This window comes from Lepidochelys kempii, chromosome 23, assembly GCF_965140285.1.
Source record: "Lepidochelys kempii isolate rLepKem1 chromosome 23, rLepKem1.hap1, whole genome shotgun sequence".
Classification (NCBI taxonomy): domain Eukaryota; kingdom Metazoa; phylum Chordata; order Testudines; family Cheloniidae; genus Lepidochelys; species Lepidochelys kempii.
In genome coordinates this window covers 14,348,516-14,370,245 of record NC_136402.1, presented here as the reverse complement: position 1 = coordinate 14,370,245, position 21,730 = coordinate 14,348,516, and the positions used below count along the sequence as shown (strand labels likewise).

Here is a 21,730-nt window from a genome sequence, read left to right as displayed (position 1 = left end):
ACAGTGGCCAAAGGCTACTGAGAAATTTGGACTGATTGGGTGATAGGGCACTGCTCTGGGGAAGCTCGTAGCACCCCCCAGGCACTGCTGTGGGGAAGCTCGCAACCCCTTTGGGGCACTGCCGTGGGGAAGCTCACAACAGCGGAGCTCAACTCCTGTTTGCTCCCCAGAGTGGGGGTAGGGGCTCGTTATCACACACATCACTGTGGGGGGGCAGTGGAGGCTCTGGCCTCCCATGAGCCCCGATTCGCAGGGGACTGAGTAGAAACCCCCACTTATATCCAACCCCCCCAATACACCTGGAACTGCCTAGCCTCGTTCAAACCCCCGCCCCAGCTCCACAGTTCTGATGGCTCCGCCCACATGGATTGGGAGGCCCTTCCCCCAAGTGCTGGCTGGGGGAGGGGTCAGTCGAGGGGGGACTTCTGGAAGCCAAGCTGCTCCCCCCACACAATAAAGCCCCTTCCCACTGCACCGGCTGCCTCTGTGGTTTTTAACTCCAGCTGGGCAGGGCGGGGTCAGCTGAGGGGTTGTCCATAGGGAGGGAAACTGAGGCACAATGAGTTTGGCATAGAACCTAGGTGTCCTGGCTCCCAGCTCCCCCCTCCACCCTGCTCCAACCACTAGACACTGCTCCCTTCCCCAAAGCGGGGACAGAACCCAGGAGTCCGGGACGACAGTGCGTTGGCAATAAAATCCCATCTATTTCAACGTAGCGGGGGGAGGGGGTCCAGTACCCCCCTCGCCTCGGAGGTGGGAGGAACCAGTGCTGGGCTGGCGGGGGGGTTGGTTCCGGGGGTGGGGGCAGGTCATGTCTTCAGCTGCCCCCCCTGGCTGCCACCGTCCTCCTCGGGCACCTTCCCCTGGCGGCGATAGACGCAGGCGCTGTAGGGTGGGGAAGGCGGGTTAGGGAAGGAGAGTGGGGGAGCTGTTGGTGGGGGGGGAGACAGAGGCAGCATCTGCCCCCCACCCTGGCACAGGCCTTTCCCCCCATCCTCCCCCAGACATGCAGACCCTGGCACATGGGGGCCCTGCCCCCCTGGGGGAAGGGGTGGGGGGGACCCCGGTATCTGGACTCACCAGCCCCCGAGGAGCAGTAGGACCAGCCCGGCGCTGCTCCCGATGATGACCCAGACGGTCCAGTCTCCAGGCCCCCCCAGGAGGGTCGGGCTCCGTGGTGGGGGGGGCAGCGTCAGGGGCCCCAGCAGGGGCGGCAAAGGCGGTGAGGTGCTATTCCCCAGCAGGGGAGTCACTGCAATGGGGAGGGGACAGGTGTTAGAGAGGGGGGGGGGCTGGCTCCTCTCCCAGCTCTGGGAGGGGAGTAGGGGCTAGTGGTTAGAACTGGGGGGAAGGGCTGGGGGCCAGGACTCCTGGGTTCTGTCCGCCTCACCTGTCACCTGGAAGCGCAGCTTGGAGCAGACCCAGCCCTGGGTGTTCAGCATCTCGCAGCGATAGTGCCCCGAGTCCTTCACTGTCGCCTCCTTCTTCACGAGGAAGGCGTCGGGGCCCGTGACTATGACCTGCTCCACGCCCCCCACCACCTGCCGGAGAGACACAGGGATCAGGCAGGCTGGGGGTCGGGAGTGAGGGGCACCGGCAGAGCTGGGGGGAGCCCAGGGCCAGGCTAGCCGGGGCTGGGGGTTGGGAGTGAGGGGCACCGGCAGAGCTGGGGGGTAGCTCAGGGCCAGGCTAGCAGGGGCTGCAGGTCAGGAGTGAGGGTCACCGACAAAGTTGGGGGGGAGCTCAGGGCTGGGCTGGCAGGGGCTGCGGGTCGGGAGTGAGGGTCACCGGCAGAGCTGGGGGGGGGAGCTCAGGGCTGGGCTTGCAGGGGCTGCGGGTCGGGAGCGAGGGGCACCGGCAGAGCTGGGGGGGGAGCTCAGGGCTGTGCTGGCAGGGGCTGTGGGTTGGGAGTGAGGGTCACCGGCAGAGCTGGGGGGGAGCTCAGGGCTGGGCTGACAGGGGCTGTGGGTCGGGAGTGAGGGGCCCTGTACCCGGTAGAAGCGGTAGCTCTTGGCCCCGTAGCTGGCACGGTGCCAGGTCAAGGCACAGTCCAGGATCAGGTCGTCCTCCTGCTGGACCTGCAGCCTCCGCTCTGCCAGAGACCCAGAGATCAGAGCTCATAACCGCCCCCCCCCCGACCATCATCCACCCCAGTAACATCCCCCACATCGACCCCAGCAGTGTGCCCTGGATCACAGCAATTGGCCCATCCCTCCCTGTACCCCCCCCGGGTCAGAGCAATGGGCCCATCCAGTCCAGCTTCTGACAGTGGCCAAAGTCAGATAGAGGGGACCCCATCGTTACCCACAATACACCTCACCATGTGGTGGGGAGGGGATTTTCCTTCCTGACCCTGCAGGAGGAGTCAGGCCCTGGAGCCTGAGAGTGAAACCCCAAAACAGGCTGGAGGCCTCTAGACCCTCCCCGAATCCCTTCACAGTCGACCCCCCCACATTGTCTGACTCCTCCATCCCTCCCTGGCACCCCCCGCTCACCCCCACAGCGCAGGTCCCGGTTGCAGGAGTAGATCTCGGTGCCACAGGCCCGACAGTCGATGAACTGGTGAACCATGCGCCCTGCGAAGAGGCGGGGGTCAGAGCCCAGTGGGGAGGTCAGAGCCGGGGGGCTGTCAGGGCCTAAGGGGTGGTCAGAGCCAGGGGTGGGGGGTCAGAGCCCTACAGAGAGGTGGTGGTCAGGGCCCGGGGGGGTGGGGGGGTGCCAGAGCCCTGCAGAGAGGCAGGGATCAGGGCCAAGAGGGGTGTCAGGGATGGTAGGGGTCAGAGCCCAGGGGGTGTCAGGGTTAGGGCCCTGCAGAGAGGCAGGGGTCAGAGCCCAGGGGGGAATCAGAGCCCCAGAAGCTGGGGTGGGGGGATGGCCCCTCGGGGAGTAAGGTTGGTGCCAATGTCCTGGGGGTCAGAACCTGACTTGCTGGGGGAATTGGACCCAGGCATTCAAGGGCTGGCGGGAGGTGAGGGATTACTGGGGGTCAGCAGGGAGGCCCTGAACAGCTGCAGGGGGGTTAGCATTAGGAGGTCAGGGCGCCCTGGCCTGGAGTGCAGTCAAGGATAGGACCCTCCCAGCACGGAGATCCCTGACCCCCCCCCAGGGAATCAGAGATGGGGTCCCTGGAACCCCCCAGGATCTGTCCCTGCCCCCCCTCCTCCAGCTCCCACTCACCACACTTATTCGGGCAAAAAACTGCAAAACAAGAAGGAAGAAGAAGGGTGAGAAATGGGGCCCATCCCCCCCCAATCCCCTGGGGGACAGGGCTGTGGGTCGGGAGTGAGGGGCCCCGGCCAGGCTTGGGGGGAACAGGGCTGGGCTAGCAGGGGGCTGCGGGTCAGGAGTGAGGGGCACCAGCAGAGGTTGGGGGGAACACGGCTGGGCTAGCAGGGGGCTGTGGGTCAGGAGTGAGGAGCACCTTCCCTCACCCTCTCTCTGGAATCGGGCCATGAGGCTTGTGAAGGTCTCTCTCAGCTCCTGCAGACTCCACATCACCTCGTTGAAAAGCTGCCCATCTGCAGAGCAACCAGAGTGCTGTGAACACCACACAGGACAGTGCCACGGCCCCACACAACTGGGCAGCCATGTGAGCGTGGCTCCCGTCTAGCCACACCCATAGCCCTCAGCCACCCCAGCCCCACCCCTCAGATCCTCACCATGTGACTCAGCAGCTCAGGTCCTGCCCTGCCCCATCATTAGGTTCAAGAGGCAACAGGGGAATTTAACTGAAAACCAGACACCCCTCCCCGACACCAAAGCGGAGCCCCTCCCCCCATATCCCACCACCCACATACAGAGCAAACACCCCCACCCCCCGCGAAAATCCCTCTCCTAGAATCGACCCACGTCGTCTAAGCGGTTCAGGGTTCAAATGGTTAATCGAGCTGCAAAACCGCAGAGCAGCCAGCAGAGGGCGCTGCCTCAATGGCAATTGGAAGGGGGAGCCCAGGGCTGGGCTAGCAGGGGGCTGCGGGTCGGGAGTGAAGGTCACCGGTGGGGCCGGGCTAGCAGGGGGCTGCGGGTCGGGAGTGAAGGTCACCGGTGGGGCCGGGCTAGCAGGGGGCTGCGGGTCGGGAGTGAAGGTCACCGGTGGGGCCGGGCTAGCAGGGGGCTGCGGGTCGGGAGTGAAGGTCACCGGTGGGGCCGGGCTAGCAGGGGGCTGCGGGTCGGGAGTGAAGGTCACCGGTGGGGCCGGTCTAGCAGGGGGCTGCGGGTCGGGAGCAAGGGGCACGGGCAGGGCCGGGCTAGCAGGGGGCTGCGGGTCGGGAGTGAGGGGCACGGGCAGGGCCGGGCTAGCAGGGGGCTGCGGGTTGGGAGTGAGGGGCACGGGCAGGGCCGGGCTAGCAGGGGGCTGCGGGTTGGGAGTGAGGGGCACCCCAGGCCTGGTACCTTTGAAGTCATTCTCCATGATTCGGGTCACGGCCCGTCTGAAGTGGGCGGCGGCTTCTCCCATCGTCTTCTCATCTGGGGGGGGGGTGATGTGTTAGTGGGGGGGCAGCAAAGGGGATGAGACCCAACGCTCTGGATTGCTGCCCCCCCCAGACAGCCCCTCCTCTCCTAACATCCCCCCAACTCCCTCTCCCCCCTCCCTCCGGGCTGTATTGGGGTGGCAGAGGCAGGGGGTAGGGGCCCCTGCGCACCGATGACCCCCATGTATGTCTGGGGCCCGATGGGCAGCTCCGCCAGCCCCTGGAGGCTGCGCTCGAGCAGGGCCTCCAGCCGCGCCCGCAGGTCCGGGTCCCCCCGCAGCTGCCTGACCAGGTAGGGCCCCTTCAGCTCCCGCAGCAGCCGCATGGAGCCGGGGTCGCAGCGCAGGCAGCCCCGGCCCCCTGGACCCCCCAGCACCCACAGCGCCAGCCACACCGCCCAGGCCATGGCCGGCCACCAGGGGGTGACCTCGCACCACCCCGCCCCCCTGCCTTGCGGCCAATCACCTTCGGCACCCACCCCCGACATCACAATGGCCTGGCCAATCACATGGTAAGATTCAACCCTTCACACCCTGATCTGGGCGAAGGGTCCCTGTATACTCAGCCCCTGCCCCACCCCAGAGGGACCACGTCCTGGCGCGGGGCAAGGGGTCCCTGTATACCCAACCCCTGCCCCACACCAGAGGGGCCACGTCCCAGTGCCGTGCAAGGGGTCCCTGTATACCCAGCCTCTGCCCCACACCAGAGGGGCCACGTCCCAGTGCCGTGCAAGGGGTCCCTGTATACCCAGCCCCTGCCCCATACCAGAGGGGCCACGTCCCAGTGCCGTGCAAGGGGTCCCTGTATACCCAACCCCTGCCCCACACCAGAGGGGCCACGTCCCAGTGCCATGCAAGGGGTCCCTGTATACCCAGCCCCTGCCCCACCCCAGAGGGGCTGCATCCCGACGCTGGGCATATGAAATCCGAGCTCCTTTAGGGTGACAGGCATCTCTGATTCAGGGTTAATCCCACCTGCCTTTCCCTTCCCCCTCCAAGCTGAGTCCCAAATGGTTGCTGTGTCCCCACAGCCCCGCACTGAGTCCCCGGCCCCCTGGCAGGGCCGGGGCCCTGTTGGTCTTTCATAGCAGCTTGTGTGTCAGGGCTGGGACCACCTGCCCGGGCGGGGGTCAGAATAACTCTGGACACGGTCTGCTTCGGATTAATTAACCTTTGATCCAAATGGGCAACCCGGGGTGGGGGGCGGAGGGGGGTCATAAAACCAGCATCGAGATTGATGGCTGCTTTCATCAAGTGAAGGACAGAGTTGGCCAGCTGGGAATGGGAGGTGGGGCTGCAGGTCGGGAGTGAGGGGCACCGGCAGAGCTTTGGGGGGAGCCCAGGGCTGGGCTAACAGGGGGCTGCGAGTTGGGAGTGAGGGGCAGAGCTGGGGCCCTGCCCAGGGCTGGGCTAACAGGGGGCTGCGAGTTGGGAGTGAGGGGCAGAGCTGGGGCCGGGCCCTGGGCTGGGCTGGCAGAGGGCTACAGGTTGGGAGTGAGGGGCACCGTGAGAGCTGTGGGGGAATCAAGGTCCCTATTGTGCCGGGTGCTGCACAGACCTAGAGATCGTCCCTGCCCCATGGAGCTCCCACTCTAACTAGACCCCAAGAGAATCATTCTCCCCACTTTACAGCCGTGGGGCAGCTGAGAATAAAAACAGATTCCTCTGACCCTCGTGCCCCATTCTCCACCCCCATGAACCAGCTGGATGGGAGCCAGTGCCCCCTAGAGGGGAAAGGCCCCCTGCCCCATTCCCCGCCCCCCTGAACCAGCCAGTCCTTTCCCTGGGGCTGGATGGGAGCCAGCGCCCCCTTGAGGGGAAAGGCCCCGTGCCCCATTCCCTGCCCCCCTGAGCCAGCCAGTCCCTGCCCTGGGGCCGGATGGGAGCCAGCGCCCCCTAGAGGGGAAGGTTTGAACCCAGCCACGACCCAAGCGCTGGTCTGGGTCCCTCCATCCAGTGGTTCTCCACCAGGGATACGTGTATCCCCAGGGATACGCCGAGGTCTCCCAGGGGGTCTATCAACTCATCCAGATATTTGCCTGGTTTTACAGCAGGCGACAGAAAACGCGCCTGCAAAGTCAGGACAAGGGAACATTTCATCCAGGCGGTGACGGGTTCGGACGGCTCCGTGTATGATCCCCTGGGAGGTAAGGACAGGATTTCTATCCCGGTTGGTTCACCTGATATGGGGACAAGGCGAGGGGAAGCAGGTTTTCAGTAACATTGTGTCTGGGGCACTGTCGTATTTGGTGGGTTGATTTTGGAAGCAGGTCGTTTTTCAGGGAGGTGAAACTCGGGGGAACGCAAGACGCGTTGGCCTCCTGCAAGGGGTACAATCGCCCGGGAAGGCTGAGAGCCAGCACCTTCCTCTCTGCTGATTCCTTCCTTCGCTCCCTCTCCCCGTCCCGCCCCCGCTTCTCCTTTTCCCAGCCCCACACGCCTCTCCCCACAGCCGGCCCCTCTGGAGCTCCAAGCCCTCAGCAGCTGGGACGGGCTGGAGGGCTCAGTGGGGAACGCCAGGTGACCCCAGCCCTTGCCCTATGAGGGCAGCACCCAACTCGGTGTTCCTGTCCCTCCTTGGAGAATCCGGGGTGTCTGGCTCGTCTTTCGGGGGGCGACCGTCTCCCCTGCGGCACGGTGAGTCCGAACGAGACCAGGGTCCGCCCCAGCTGTATCGGTTTCTCAACACCCCCCCCATGCACCCCAAATCGGAGTGGGATCTAAGAGGTGCCCATGTGGGTCCATAGTGAGACATGTGTGAATCTGAGTCCCTGATGGGCGTCCTGGGGACACTCCCCACCCCAAGGAGAGAACCTAACTCCTAGCTCCCAGCCCCACTTCTCTAACCACTAGACGCCATTCCCCTCCTATAGTCAGAGAGAGAATCCAGGAGTCCTGGCTCCCAGATCCCCCCCCCCCGCAACCACTAGCCCCCACTTCCCTCCCAGAGCCGGGGCTAGGACTTCTGGGTCCCATAAATGGGGCGCGGAGGGGTAAGATCCAGAAGCCCCAACACACAGTTCGGGGCTGGCCACTCGGGGTGAGTTGGGCATCAACTCCCGGTGGGTGCAGAGCGCAGGATGAAGGAGAAATGGAAGGTGAGTTTCTCTGGGAAATGTGCGTGTGAATGAGAGAAAGAACGAATGAAGAAATGAGGAAAGACATGAAACTATGAAAAGAAAGAAAGAAGGCTGTAAAAGGAGAAAAGAAAGAATGAAAAACAGGAAAGAGAATGAATCAATTAATTAGCGAAAAGTGAATGAAGAATGAACAAGTGAAAAGACGATTGAAACCGAGAAGAAAGATTGAGAGGGAGATTGAAATGAAAAATAGCTAAGAATGAATGTTTGAAAAAGCGAAAATGGGTTGAAAAGTGCGAATGAATCAAAAAATCAAAAAGAATGAAAATAGCAAATGAAAAAATAAATTAGCGAATGGATGGAGAGAAAGAAGGTGTTAGGAAGGCAAAGAGTGGGGAAAAGAACAGGAAGAATAGAAAAGAATTAATGAAAAAAATGGATTAGTGAAAAAAGAGAACGAATCAAAACTAGAAAAGAAAGAATGAATGAAAGAAAAAAGAATGAATGAAAGAAAAAAGAATGAATGAAAAATTGAAAAGAAATATCGTCTGAATAAGAAAAAGAAAAAGGAGGAAATTTACTAGACAACAGAGAATGAATAAAAAAAGAAAGGGAAACATAGAAAAGACTGGAAAAGAAAAATGAATGAAAAAGAAAGAATTGAAAATAGAAAAGAAAGAAAGAGCAAATGGATGAAAGAAAAAAGAACTAATGAAAAATAGCAAAGATAAAGAATGAAAAAGAAAAATGAAAAACTTAACTAGAGAATGAATGATAAAGAGAATGAAAAACAGAAAAGAAGGACTGAAAGAAAGAGAGAATGAATGGAAATTTGAAAAGAAATGGTGGATGAATGGATGAAAAAAGAAAAATGAAGAAATGAATGAGAAATTAGAAAATGAAAAAGAAAAATTGAAAATAGGAAAGAAAGAATGAAAGCAAAAGAGAGTGAATGAAACAGAACTGAAAAGAAATATCGAATGAATGAATGAAACAGACACTAACTGGAGATTAATGCAAATCAGAAAAGAATTAATGGAAAAGAGAAAGAGAACAAATGACCCAAGGAAGATAGAATGGAAAATTGAAAAGAGAGGATGAAAAGGGACAATGAATGAATGAACGAGAGACGAGAGGGAACGAAAGAATGAAAAAGGAAAGAACTAATGCAGTAAACAGAAAAGGGGGGAAGAGAGAGGATGAAAAATAGAACATTTTGAATGAGAAAGAAGAAGAGAATGAGTGGGAAATGGAAACGAAAGAAAGAAAGAAAGAAAGAAAGAAAGAAAGAAAGAAAGAAAGAAAGAAAGAAAGAAAGAAAGAAAGAAAGAAAGAAAGAAAGAAAGAAAGAAAGGTGTTCCTGTGCTGGGGGGTGGGTATTACAGTATAAGCCTCCCCTACACACACACGTGGTGTCTCTGCCAGCTGCCGGGGCCGGGGGGGGACACCATTAGCTCATATTTTAGCACCAGAGGGTTGCAAGTTTTGTTGCTTGTCGGCTCAGCTCACTGCATCCCCCCAGACTCTGTGCACCCCCAAGCCCCTGGGGGCCACCCTCCTGGCCCCCGCATTTGAGGGACTTCCCTGCACCCCCTATCTGCTCCCGCTCATGCCAGGGGCTCTGTGTCCCCTCCCTCCATGCCAGGGCTCTGGGTGCCCATCCCTTGCGCCAGGACCCCCCATTCTCCTCCCTATGCCTGGGGCTCAGTGTGTACCCATCCTTTGGTATCAGCTGCATTAGGCTGAGGGATTAGCTCCATCCAGGCATCAGGCTCAGGATGTTAGTACCAGTGCTGGGGCATTAACTGCAACATACTTGGGATTTTACCATCAATATTGGGGCATTAGCTCTAGGAGGTTCAGGGTGTTAGTATCGATACTGGGGTATTAGCTGGACCAGGCTCAGGGTGCCAGTATCAATGCTGGGGTATTAGCTGGAGCAGGCCCTGGGTGATAGTATCAATACTGGGGTATTAGCTGCAACAGGCTATGGGTGATAGTATCAATAGTGGGGTATTCGCTGCAACAGCCTATGGGTGTCAGTATCAATACTAGGGTATTAGCTGCAACAGGCTAGGGGTGTTAGTATCAATACTAGGGTATTAGCTGCAACAGCCTAGGGGTGTTAGTATCAATACTGGGGTATTAGCTGCAACAGGCTAGGGGTGTTAGTATCAATACTGGGGTATTAGCTGCAACAGGCTAGGGGTGTTAGTATCAACACTACGGTAGTAGCTGCAACAGGCTAGGGGTGTTAGTATCAACACTAGGGTATTAGCTGCAACAGGCTAGGGGTGTTAGTATCAATACTGGGGTATTAGCTGCAACAGGCTAGGGGTGTTAGTATCAATACTAGGGTAGTAGCTGCAACAGGCTAGGGGTGTTAGTATCAATACTGGGGTATTAGCTGCAACAGTTTATGGGTGTTAGTATCAATACTGGGGTATTAGCTGCAACAGGCTATGGGTGTTAGTATCAATACTAGGGTATTAGCTGCAACAGCCTATGGGTGTTAGTATCAATACTGGGGTATTAGCTGCAACAGGCTAGGGGTGTTAGTATCAATACTGGGGTATTAGCTGCAACAGTTTATGGGTGTTAGTATCAATACTGGGGTATTAGCTGCAACAGGCTAGGGGTGTTAGTATCAATACTGGGGTATTAGCTGCAACAGGCTAGGGGTGTTAGTACCAATACTAGGGTATTAGCTGCAACAGGCTATGAGTGTTAGTATCAATACTGGGGTATTAGCTGCAACAGGCTATGGGTGTTAGTATCAATACTAGGGTATTAGCTAGGGCGGGCCCAGGGTGGGTTGGGGTGTGTGGGACCCGGAGACGTGTGGGTAGGGGCGGGGTAGGAAGGGAGAAGATATTCACGGCTGGAGGAAATGAGACGAGTGGGAGCCGTGGGCACCTGTGCTCCGAGCAGGGCCGAAGGTGAGAAATCAAAGGGCTGTGAATGTTTTTCGCTAATGCTGTAGGAAGGGGTTAAAAAGTATGTGATCCTTTGGTCTAACTCCTAGACCCCGCTACCCTTCTAAAGCCAGGGATAGAACCCAGGTGTCCTGGCTCCCAGTCCCCTCTGCTGTAACCACTCCCCTCCCAGAACTGGGGATAGAACCCAGGAGTCCTGGCTGCCCCCCACCCTCCCTGCTCTAACCAAAGGGAGTGGGGTCTAGTGGTTAGAGTGGGGGATGGCTGGGAGCCAGGACTCCTGGGTTCTATCCCCAGTTGTGGGAGGGGAGTGGGAGCTAATGGTTACTGCAGGGGGGAGTGGGAGCCAGGACGCCTGGGTTCTCTCCGTGGCTCTGGGAGGGGACTGGGGTCTAGTGGTGAGAGTAGGGGCGGGCTCTTTAGAAAACAACATCCAATTTCACAGTTCACCCGGCCGTTTCCCCTTCTCCCGTCGGAGGTTGAACAAATCGGAGCCGCGCGGAGGTAATAAAGCTTTGATTTCAGCTGGGCCGTCAGCTCGCGTGGAAGCCGAGACCCCAGGGCTTGTAAACTGGGCAAAGAGGCGGGATGGTGGGGTCTTGTAAACCTAGGATCTAACTGAAAGCAAACAAACCCTGGGTGATCCGAGGGCTGCGAAATCTGGGCCCTGGGGGAACAGGCCCCAGGCGCTGGCCAGTTGGGGAGCACATGGAGAGGGGAGACGCTGGCGTGGATGAGTTTGGGGGGCAGGAGGGGGGCGTGCTGAGACTTTTCGGGGCTGGAGTGAAGCAGGAAGAGAGGCGGGAGGCAGCGGTGCTGGGGGGCCCCTGGCTTGCTGTGGTTTCCATCCTATCCAGGGTTTACAGTTTGGTTCAATGGCTCTCAGCACCCCGGTGGGGGAAAGGATGGAGGCTTGCGGTGAGCGGGCAGCTGGGGACAGCGTAGCATGACCGACCGCGGGCCGAGCTAGGTGCACTGTGGACAGAATCCGGGTTTAAGAGCCTTTGCCGGGGGGGAAGCCAATGGCCTGGAACGGCTCGTAAGAGCGACCCAGGAGCGTGGCGAAAGGAGAATAAATCAGCAGGGTCTAGAGGTGGGAATATTAACAAACAGTAACACAGAGTAGCCGAGATTCGTTAATAATGATACTAAATAGCAATTTAACATTCTTAATGGCAGAAAGCTTAACAGCTTGGAATGAGCGTGAATATAATTAATCCTGTTAAAAAACTCTATACGGGCTAACAAGAGTGATCATCCTCCGAGCCGAGTTTTACTAACACCTGAGAAATGTATATTAATAATGACAAAGGCCGATAATGTGTCATAATAACAGTATAAGAAAACCTAAGTTAAAGTGAATAATATTAAATAACCTAGAATTGTTCAGAATAGTGATTATTATTATTAGACTAATAGTAATAACTGATACACATTAGAGAACACATAATATGAATAATAAATAGCCTAAAATTGTTACTAAGAATTATTATCATTAGTATTAAACTGGAATTCATAATAATAATTAATCAATAGTCTTGAATTGTTAATAGGAATTCTTACGGTTACACTAGCATTCAGAACAAGTAATTAATTAATTAATACCCCAGAATTGTTCAGAAGAATCATTATTGCTAGGCTAGAATTCATAATAATTGAGCAATAGTTTAGGTTTGTTAATAAGAATTATTATAAGGCTAGAATTAATAATAAATTCATTCATAGCTTAGAATCATCGATAATCAGATTGATGATGATCAGTCTAGAATTATTATTTCTACTTTTATTTAATGAATATCACAGCAATGCTAATGTTAATAATAAATTAGCTAGAATTATTAACAGTATTATTTATTAATAAACTACAATGATTAAGTACTTATTGTTATTTAGTGATATATTATTATTACATTTGTATTGTACTAATCTAAAATTAGTAGTAAGTACATATTCTTTAATACTAATGTAGAATGATTATTAATAAGTAATTGACAGCATGTACTTGTTAATAACAAATAATTGCCCATGATGGTTAATACATAATTAATAGAGTAAAATATAATACATTTATAAATATTTGTTAACAGCATAGAACTATTATTAATAATAAAAAATAGGTTAGAATCGTTCGTAATAATCAACGATCACTTTAGATATTTAATAATAATTAATAATTATAGAAGAAGAAATGCCTGTGACGGTTGTTAAAAATTTGAAATAAACAGTAATGTGAGGTTGGAACAGAACCAATAATTAATAATCCATTTGACTAGGAATAACAAGAATTTATTGTACTTTAAGATTTTTATTAATAAATTATATTTTAGAATGTTTAATAAGCTTAATAAAAGAGTAGCCTAAGCTAACTGGTAGTAGAAATAATGAATTATAATAAATAATTAGCTTATGATGTTTAGTAATAACATCAATGCATAATAAGTGATTATAAAAATATTAGGAATAATAAATAATTAGCCTATGATTTTTAGTAATAATACTAATAATTAATCAGTCTAGAGGGTTGGAAACAAATAGTGGTGTATGATTGTTTATAAGAATAAACAGCTTTTGACGGTAGGTAAAAATATTAATGCATAAAAACTGAACATAAGTAAGAAACTATAGCTTATATTTATTAATAAAGAGCTAATAATTAATAATTAGTAATAGGCACTGGTAAGTCATAGAATATTCAACTGTAATTATTTAAGATTGTTAGTGATATAAATTATATCTTAGAGTTGTTACTAAGAATATATTAAAATTAGTTAATAATTATAAGTGATAATAAATTACCTCTGATAGTTCATAAATCAAACATTTAATATATAATAATTTACATTTCTTAATAATAAAAGTAATACATTATCGCTTATAGTTGATAATAATACAGTAATAATTAGTTATAATAAATAGCCTCTGATAGTTCATAAATATTATAATAATTTAAGCTAGCTAGTAATATTAATAAACTATAGTGTATACTTGTTGATAAATTAATAATTCATGTATAATAGTAATTAGCAAGTAGTTACTGATAGTTCATAAAATATTACTCTATAATGTAAGATTATTAATACTATTAATTAATTATCTTTTAGCATTTTTAATATTAATTAATAAATAACCCCTGGTAGTTCATAAAATAATAATCTATAATAATGTGACTGTTAGTAATAATATTAACAAACTATAGGTTAGAGTTGTTAATAATAAAAACTAGTTCTAATAATTAATAAATGTCCTCTATGATATCATTAAATATTAATCTACAATAACTAAATATTGTTAGTGATAATGTTAATAAATTATAGCTTAAAATTGTTAATAGTAACGTTAATAGTTAGTTAATAATTAATTAGTTAATGAGTATTTATACATTGATGATCATATTACTTACGATTGCCCGTGCTAACACTCAAGCAATAGCTTATTTCGTTTAGCCAGATGACTACAAATTGCTTGGAATTGCTAACTGCAGTAATTACACATCCTGGCCTGTAGGGGCTAGAAATAATTTCCTTGTTTCGTAGGCCCAGAACCTCACAACTGTGGGGGGGCCTAACAGCCATGGGCCCTGTCAACTCCAATGGGGCAACAACCAATTTACCCCAGCTGGGGATCTCCCCCCGACCCCATCCCATGTGTCCAGTCCTATGGGAATTAGGCACCTAAACCCATTTGACTATCTGGGCTATAGAGTCTAAGTATCTACTCTGCCCTGTTCAGCAGAGAATTTCCCCCAAATGCCCCACAACCCAGGGTGGGGGCAGAAACACTGGGCCGCGGGCACGAAGCAAGAGAGACGGTCATCGCGCCAAAAGAACAGGGAGAGATTGCTTGTAGAACCAGTGCTGGCTACCCACTGAAAACGGGGCTCATGAATGTCTCGTGTCATTATATTATGTTGACATTGTCATCAGTGTTACAGGCAATACATCATGACACGATTCCTCGCTGTTGTTATTTTCTGTTCTTACGTGGCATCTCCCTTACTGGAGGTTTGCAGCCACAGCGGGGTCTGTTCTGTGCCATCCTCTGCTCATCTCTTTGGGGATGACAGGTGCTTGGAGCCACCACGTCATGAATCCAACGTCTTCTTTTTCTGCCTCGTGTTCTTCTGCCATCAATTCCCAGGGCCTGTAAACACGCCGTGCCCGCCGAACCTCTTAAACTGGGCCCGGCGAAGCAAATCTTTCTTTCGCTAAGATTCTTTCTGCTAGCGTTTGCCGAGTCCCGGTCTTGTTCGTTGGTTACGCCGTCCGCCCCTAATATTTGCAGAATTCGCCAATAGCACTAGAATGGTCGTCTGGTTGTGATTGCTTTGGGGTCATTTATTTGAATGTCCCCATGTCGCAGCCGGGATTTCAGTTAGACCAGATTTCAAAGGCAGGTTATTTTTATATTCAGTGTTTCATATGAGCAGCAATTATTTTATATAATGTATCATTTAATTTAAATTGATAATATAGACAATACACAATTCCTTATCATTCTTCATGATTCTTTTATTATTTTATATTACTGATAACTACTTTATATAATTTATTATTTAACGTATTTCTATTATTAAACTATTATTGGTCATACAAATGATACGTAATTGCTAATGATGCATTTTTATTTATGGTATCAATACTTAATATTATTTTATGTACTTTATTATTCATTTGCATTATTATTGAATTAAAATAGATGGTGGCAGGTGCTCTGCATAATTGTTTTTAAATATCCTAAAATCAAACTCTACTGAGTTCTCCAGAAATATTTTTCTCACTTTGTTTCTGTGCGACGGGGCCCCGATTTCGGTGACTCTGTTTCTGGGCAGCGCCTGGCATGACGGGGCCCCGATCTCGGTGACTGTGTCTGGGCAGCGCCCGGCGCGACGGGGCCCCAATCTCGGTGACTCTGTGTCTGGGCAGCGCCCGGCGTGACGGGGCCCTGATCTCGGTGACTGTGTCTGGGCAGCGCCCGGCGCGACGGGGCCCCAATCTCGGTGACTCTGTGTCTGGGCAGCGCCCGGCGCGATGGGGCCCCGATCTCGGTGACTGTGTCTGGGCAGCACCCGGTGCGACGGGGCCCCGATCTCGGTGACTCTGTGTCTGGGCAACGCCCGGCGCGACGGGGCCCCGATCTCGGTGACTGTGTCTGGGCAACGCCTGGCGCGACGGGGCCCCGATTTCGGTGACTCTGTGTCTGGGCAGCGCCTGGCATGACAGGGCCCCGATCTTGGTGACTCTGTGTCTGGGCAACGCCCGGCGCGACGGGGCCCCGATCTCGGTGACTGTGTCTGGGCAGTGCCCGGTGCGACAGGGCCTCAAATCCGATCTCAGTGAGTCTTCATTCTATGTGCTAATCTGGAGCAGGCACTAATAATCATCAGAGCGCGGCCACTAGCGAGTTACCACGATACGGTCCCCAGAGAGTTCAGGGTAGCGCAGAACAATGTTTATCTTTCCCTCAGCAGGGATAAAATTATCACTGGAGAGCTGGGAAATGTGACCCCAGTAGCTCGTGGAGCAGGGAAAGACCAGTCAGTGCTTTGAAGATTTAAAGCGTTAGGAGACCAGACGCGCAGCTAGTGTCTCTCGGCCGGAGCTCCACGGGGTCACTGGGGCTGATTTACCCCACCTCAGGGTCTGTGATAAAGCTGTTCTTTAGAGAACAACTGGGGCACAGTCCCTGTTCTCTGCTGAATGTCTCTGGTCCTCACAGCGGTACCAGGGCTCAGCCAGGTTGGAGTGGGCAGCGGGGCACAGAAGAAATCCAGGATCCGTGACCCCAGCTTTCTCCCCCACTTGAAGTCCGCCCCTCAGGAGCTGGGTAATGAACTATTGGACTTAATGTATCAGTCAGTGCTGGTCATTTGTTACCTAGCAGCGGTTTCATTTTTCCTCTTATGTATTTACCTGACTTAGTCAGTCAATCTATCTATCTATCCTTGTCCACCCCCTGTCTATCTATCTGTCTCCATCCACCCCCTCTATCTATCTATCTATCCTCATCCACCCCCTCTATCTATCTATCTATCTATCTATCTATCTATCTATCTATCTATCTATTCCCATTCAGGGAGAAGGGGGGGGGCAAGCGGGAGGCAGGGGGGAGGCACAGTTTTGGTGCCATGGAAACAATTTGTGCATTTGTGTCAATTTCATTCAATTCTTCCGGTCCAAGAAAAAAATGAAAAAAAAAATCCTCCCCCCAAAATGTTTCGTTTAGACATGTTCTAACCAAATCATTTTGCTTTTTCAATTGAAAGCGTCTCTTCCTTCAGAAATCGCCTTGTGTTTTTAAAAATGCTCAGCTTTGAAGGGAGACGTTTCCTTCAACCCTGAGTCACAAACAATTCCAACTTTTGGGTGCAATGAAAAATGTCACCAAAAAAAAAAATTTTTTTAACTAAAAATGCATCCGCCCCCCCCCCCCCCGATTTATCAGAAGAACCAGAAAGTCTCTTTGTCACCCAAATCATGAGAGGAACAAATTCAAAAGGTCCTATCTCAGTTATTCTCAACCAGGAGTACGAATACCCCTGGGGGTACCCAGAGGTCTTCCAGGGGGTCCATGAACTCATCCAGATATTTGCCTAGTTTTACAACAGGTGACATAAAAAGCACTAGCGAAGTCAGGACAAACCAAAATTTCCTACAGACAATGACTTCTTTATACAGCTCTAGGTACTCTCCACAGATATGTAAGTACAATATTTATATTCCTGTCCAGTAAGTACAATATTTATAACAATATGGTAAAAACGAGAAAGTCAGCTGGTTTCCAGGAATCGTGTGGCTGGGACGCTTTTGTATTCTTAGTTCTGATTTTGGAAGCAAGTCGTTTCTGAGTGAAGTGAAACTTTGGGGGCACGCAGGACAAATCAGGCTCCTGAAAGTCCCATCGTCTGGAAAGGCTGCGAGCCTCTGGCCTAGCTCATGGGATTTTCTGTAGGCAAGGGTGTGATCTTCTGCAAAGTTGAATCTTAACGAAGAGAAGGCTAAGATGTGACTTGATCCTAGTCTAGAAGTACCAATGTGGGGAACAAAGATTGGATAACGGGCTTGTCGATCAAGCAAAGGTCTAATGTGGCTGGAAGCGGAAGCTGGACAAATTCCGACTGGAAATAAGGTGGAACAAGGAGGGTGACTAGCCATTGCAATTGGAACAGTTCCCCCTGGGTCGTGGTGGATTCTCCGTCACCGACAATTTTTCAGTCAAGACGGGATGTTTTTCTAAATGCTCCTCTCTAGGGGATGTTCTCGGCCCTGCGTTATCCAGGAGGTCAGAGCTCATCACAGTGGTCCCTTGGAGTCTATGAAGTTTTTTTGGTCGGAGGGCATTGGGGGACTGTTTTTAAAATGATTTATGTTCCCCGTCACTCTGCCCTACAGGGGTGCCTCAGAACATCTGGCTCGGGGCGAGGGGGAATATTTCGGTGTTGATGCGTGAAATGGAAAGGCACCAGGGGAGCTGATGTGAAATTTGCTCCTTCCTCTGGACTCATCTTTCTTTCTAGGCACCAGGCCATTCGTTAGCAATGCACTTGCCGATTCCTTCTAGGCCCAGGATCGAAGTAGAGGCGGGTTGAGTGGTTAGGAGTCTGCTCTCACTAACTCCGGGATTTCTGGCAGTGTAAATGAGAACAGAATTGGGCCCAAAGGAAACCAGTTGCAAAGGTCCTCGGCTGGTGGAAACATATCATTTCATGCCTGGAGAAAGTTTATCTGGAATGGGGGAAATGGGCCAATTCTTTAGCTGACAATTCTTTAGCTTTTTTTTCCCTCGTGAAAGTTAGCGGATCTACGTCGATTTAGACACGGCTGATGATTTGGCCCGGTCTTGGTCACCGAGAGGAGAAATAGATTTAACTCAGCCATCTGTTGTGGTTCTCGTGTGTTAATTGTAACACCGGCAGGTACAGCAGAGGGGGTGGGAGGGGATTTTGTCTCTGTGAAATACAAGAGGCCTGTTGCTTTAAAAAAAACCAAAAGATGGCAAACTTAAAAAAAGGCATCATCCCATTTTGTGGCTCAATGAACATGATTTATGGGGGCGATTTTCAGAAGTGGAGATTGAGTGTCTAGCTGCTGGTCGCACCTGCGATAACCCTCTTCTTTGGCCTCTGCTGTTCGGAGCCGTTTGATCGACACAGCTGAAGATCCGATTCTTTTTAAACGACTTTAGCTGCAACAATCATTCTTCACTCCGTTGCATGGCAGTCTGATTGCCAGGGCTGGTGGGGAACAGGACTTTCTGTTATGTCGGAAATTCTGACATCTGGGGGAGGGCGGGGGAGCCTGTTCAGAGTCCGAACCAAAAGCTGAAATTTCCCACAAAACACAAATTCTGAAAAATGTCAATTCCAGGCCCAGCCAAATGATTTGTTTTGAAAATATTGAAACTTTTGATTTTTGATAAGGTTAAAACATTCCATATTGACTGGATTGTTTTGATTCATTTTGTTTGGACTTTAGTATTTATATTCAGTCTTAAATATATATTCTGGAGATTACATCTTAAATATATACATATTCTATATATTACTTTAGATCTTATATATATATAACATTTTAGAGCTTAAAATAGCTATAATTTTAGAGTTTTACTATATTTATTTTTATATATAATCAGATCTTAAATATGTATATACTATACATTAGAGCTTAAATTTATATATAATATATCTTATATATGTTCTATAGATTATATTTAATATTATATGTTAAATATGTTACATTAAATATATAAAATATAATATTAAAATAAAGAGAAGACTGAGAGGGGACATGATCACAGCGTGCAAGTACATGAAAGGGAGAGGGAGAGAAATTGTTCTCGTTAACCTCTGAGGACAGGACCAGAAGCAATGGGCTTAAATTGCAGCAAGGGTGATTTAGGTTGGACATTAGGGAAAATTTCCTGTCAGGGTGGTTAAACACTGGAATAAATTGCCCAGGGAAGTTGTGGAATCTCCATCACTGAAGATGAGAGCAGGTTGGACAAACACCTCTCAGGGATGGTCTAGTTAATATTTAGTCCTGCCATGAGTGCAAAGGACTGGACTAGATGACCTCTCGAGGTCCCCTCCAGTCCTATGATTGTATGATTCTATGAATAATACAGTATTATATAAACATAATAATAATATAATATAAAAGCTAAAACAAAATGCACCAAAATAATAAACTCAGAACGTTTCAACTTTGTCAGAGCATAATGAGAAAGTTGAAACAATTCACTTGGGCATCTCCCTGTCTAAAATTTCCTTGAAATTGACACATCCCCCCACAATAATTTTGATTTCCACAACATTGGAATTTCCAATAGAAAACAGATCTGGTGGAAAATATTTTTGACCCTTTCTAACAGCAAGTTTGTGTTGTTCCAGTAACAAAAGTGAAGACTCACGCGTGTGTTTCATTTCTTAAAGGATCCATTCTTTAATTTAATTCTATCATGTAAACAAATGAAGAGATGGAAGTGGCGCTCCTCAGGAAATCCATCCTTTCGTCATGGGGAAGCACTGACGGTTGGAGGAGGGGGCGTTATATTTTTCCTACATAGCAAAGAGCTTGAATCTGCACTTTGAGGGCACTATTGAAGCTCATCTTTTACCCTGGAGCTGACTTGTGCTTGCGTTGTAGCAAAAATATATTTTATTCCTCCGCCTCACACAATTCCTGTCATTGTAAGTGAGACTTGCCATGAAAACAGGTGCAAAAAAAGGTCAAAACTAATGCCGTGATTGAGTGGCAGGTGTTTTTGTAAAATCCAAGATGCCTGTTGCTAAACAAACGATGGCAAATTTCAAAAATTCTCTTGCAGTTTGTGCAGTCTGGGTTGATGCCTTACCGCTGATGTTTTAGAAGGAGTTCACTGATTTGCCCTCATTCACCACAGCTGAGGGGCTGGTCCTGCAGACTAGAAAAAAACATACATTTAACTTTAAATTCTGAAATGGGACAGCAAGTCCCAAGAAAATTCAGAGAGAAGAATCTTTGCTGAGTGAATCCCTGACCCTAAAAACTGATCACAAATTTGGGCACAGTATTTCAAAGCACCTGTTTGGTTGGTTGGTTTTTTAGAAGCACGGGTTTGGGGATTTAGGTCTTTTTGAAACCCCCTACAAATAAAAACCTCGCCTTCCCGTTCTGAATCCCTGAATGTTATTCAGACTCTGATATTTTGGGATAGTTTTTAACAGAAGGCCATCCCAGTTTTCTTTCGCTTGAATTCTATATACAAGGCAGTGTCATGTTATTTGAAAAATATCTCACTGCCTACAGGAGGTTCTTCTTAACAGCCTTCAGTGATGGCAGATGGTGAAACAGAAGGAAAATCTGGTGTGATGATGGGGGGAGGTGAAGGTTACGGGAGGAGTGGAAAATCGAATTTGGAAAGTTCCAATCATTAGGGAGGAATCAGAGGGAAAGAGAGGAGGTTTTTGGGGGGAGGGGTTACTTTTATTTTTTTAAGGAGGAGGGTTTTAAGAGAGAAGAAGACAAGATGAATGAAAGATGAGGGGGGAAATCCTAACTGAATGAAGAAAAGTTTAAATAAACTGAAAGAGGTCTTTTCAGGTTGTAAAAGAAACTTCACCAGGGCCTGGTTCTCAGCGAGTGGGAATCCAAGGAAGCGACGTTGGTTGATCCGGTGACACCTTCATCAGGTGGTGCAGTTCTGGTTGAGTCCCAGTGGATTTTTTAGAAAGATAGCAGGGCAATATTTTCAAAAGCACTTCAGTTCATTTGGAGCCTTCAATCCCACCAAAAGTCAGAGGGACCAATTTTCAAAGGTGTTTAGGTGACTTTGGAAAACTTGAATCCCAACTTTGATTTTAAACTCCCCTCACGCGTGTTTTGACATGGTTGTTTCTAGTCTATGCTGGTGTTTGAGTGAGAAGAGTCAGATCTCCCCTCCCTCTGCATCTTTGACGCTCTCTGTTTGGCCCCTACCTCTCTGGACAGTGAAAATAATTGAGTCGGTTTCACCTGGGCATCTTGTCAATTTCACACACACACACATACACCCCCTTTGTTCTGGTCAGTTTCCCTCTGTGGGTTTTTCTAGGCTACAGGTTTTTCTGGCCTACAGCCCGAGAAGGTTTCTGATTTCAGGGAAATAATATGCCTTGGTTTATTAATCACTCTGATGGCTACGTGGCCGCGGATCCTGATGGGACTAACTCAGAGCTCAGCATGGGAGTTCGTGGGAGTGGGCCTCTGCCCTGGGCCTGATCAGATGTG

The 21,730-nt window shown here is 49.7% G+C and overlaps 2 protein-coding genes across 3 annotated transcripts in view; one reads left to right on the top strand and one right to left on the bottom strand.

Annotated features, from left to right (window-relative positions):
- Nucleotides 1-809: 809 nt before the first annotated feature.
- Nucleotides 810-4,878, bottom strand: IZUMO1 (izumo sperm-oocyte fusion 1). Its single transcript, XM_073322133.1, has 9 exons — nt 4,644-4,878; nt 4,393-4,467; nt 3,432-3,518; nt 3,178-3,198; nt 2,496-2,576; nt 1,992-2,092; nt 1,391-1,541; nt 1,081-1,252; nt 810-885 (listed from the first exon to the last, which is right to left on the bottom strand). The coding sequence occupies exons 1-9, from the start codon at nt 4,876-4,878 to the stop codon at nt 810-812; spliced, it is 999 nt and encodes a 332-aa protein (XP_073178234.1).
- A 1,682-nt stretch (nt 4,879-6,560) lies between these two features.
- NTN5 (netrin 5) overlaps nt 6,561-21,730 on the top strand; it is a 32,340-nt gene continuing 17,170 nt past the window's right edge. For both annotated transcript variants that reach the window (XM_073322024.1, XM_073322020.1), the window contains exon 1: nt 6,561-6,618. The gene's annotated coding sequence lies outside the window, so the exon portion shown is untranslated. The remainder of the gene's footprint in view (nt 6,619-21,730) is intronic.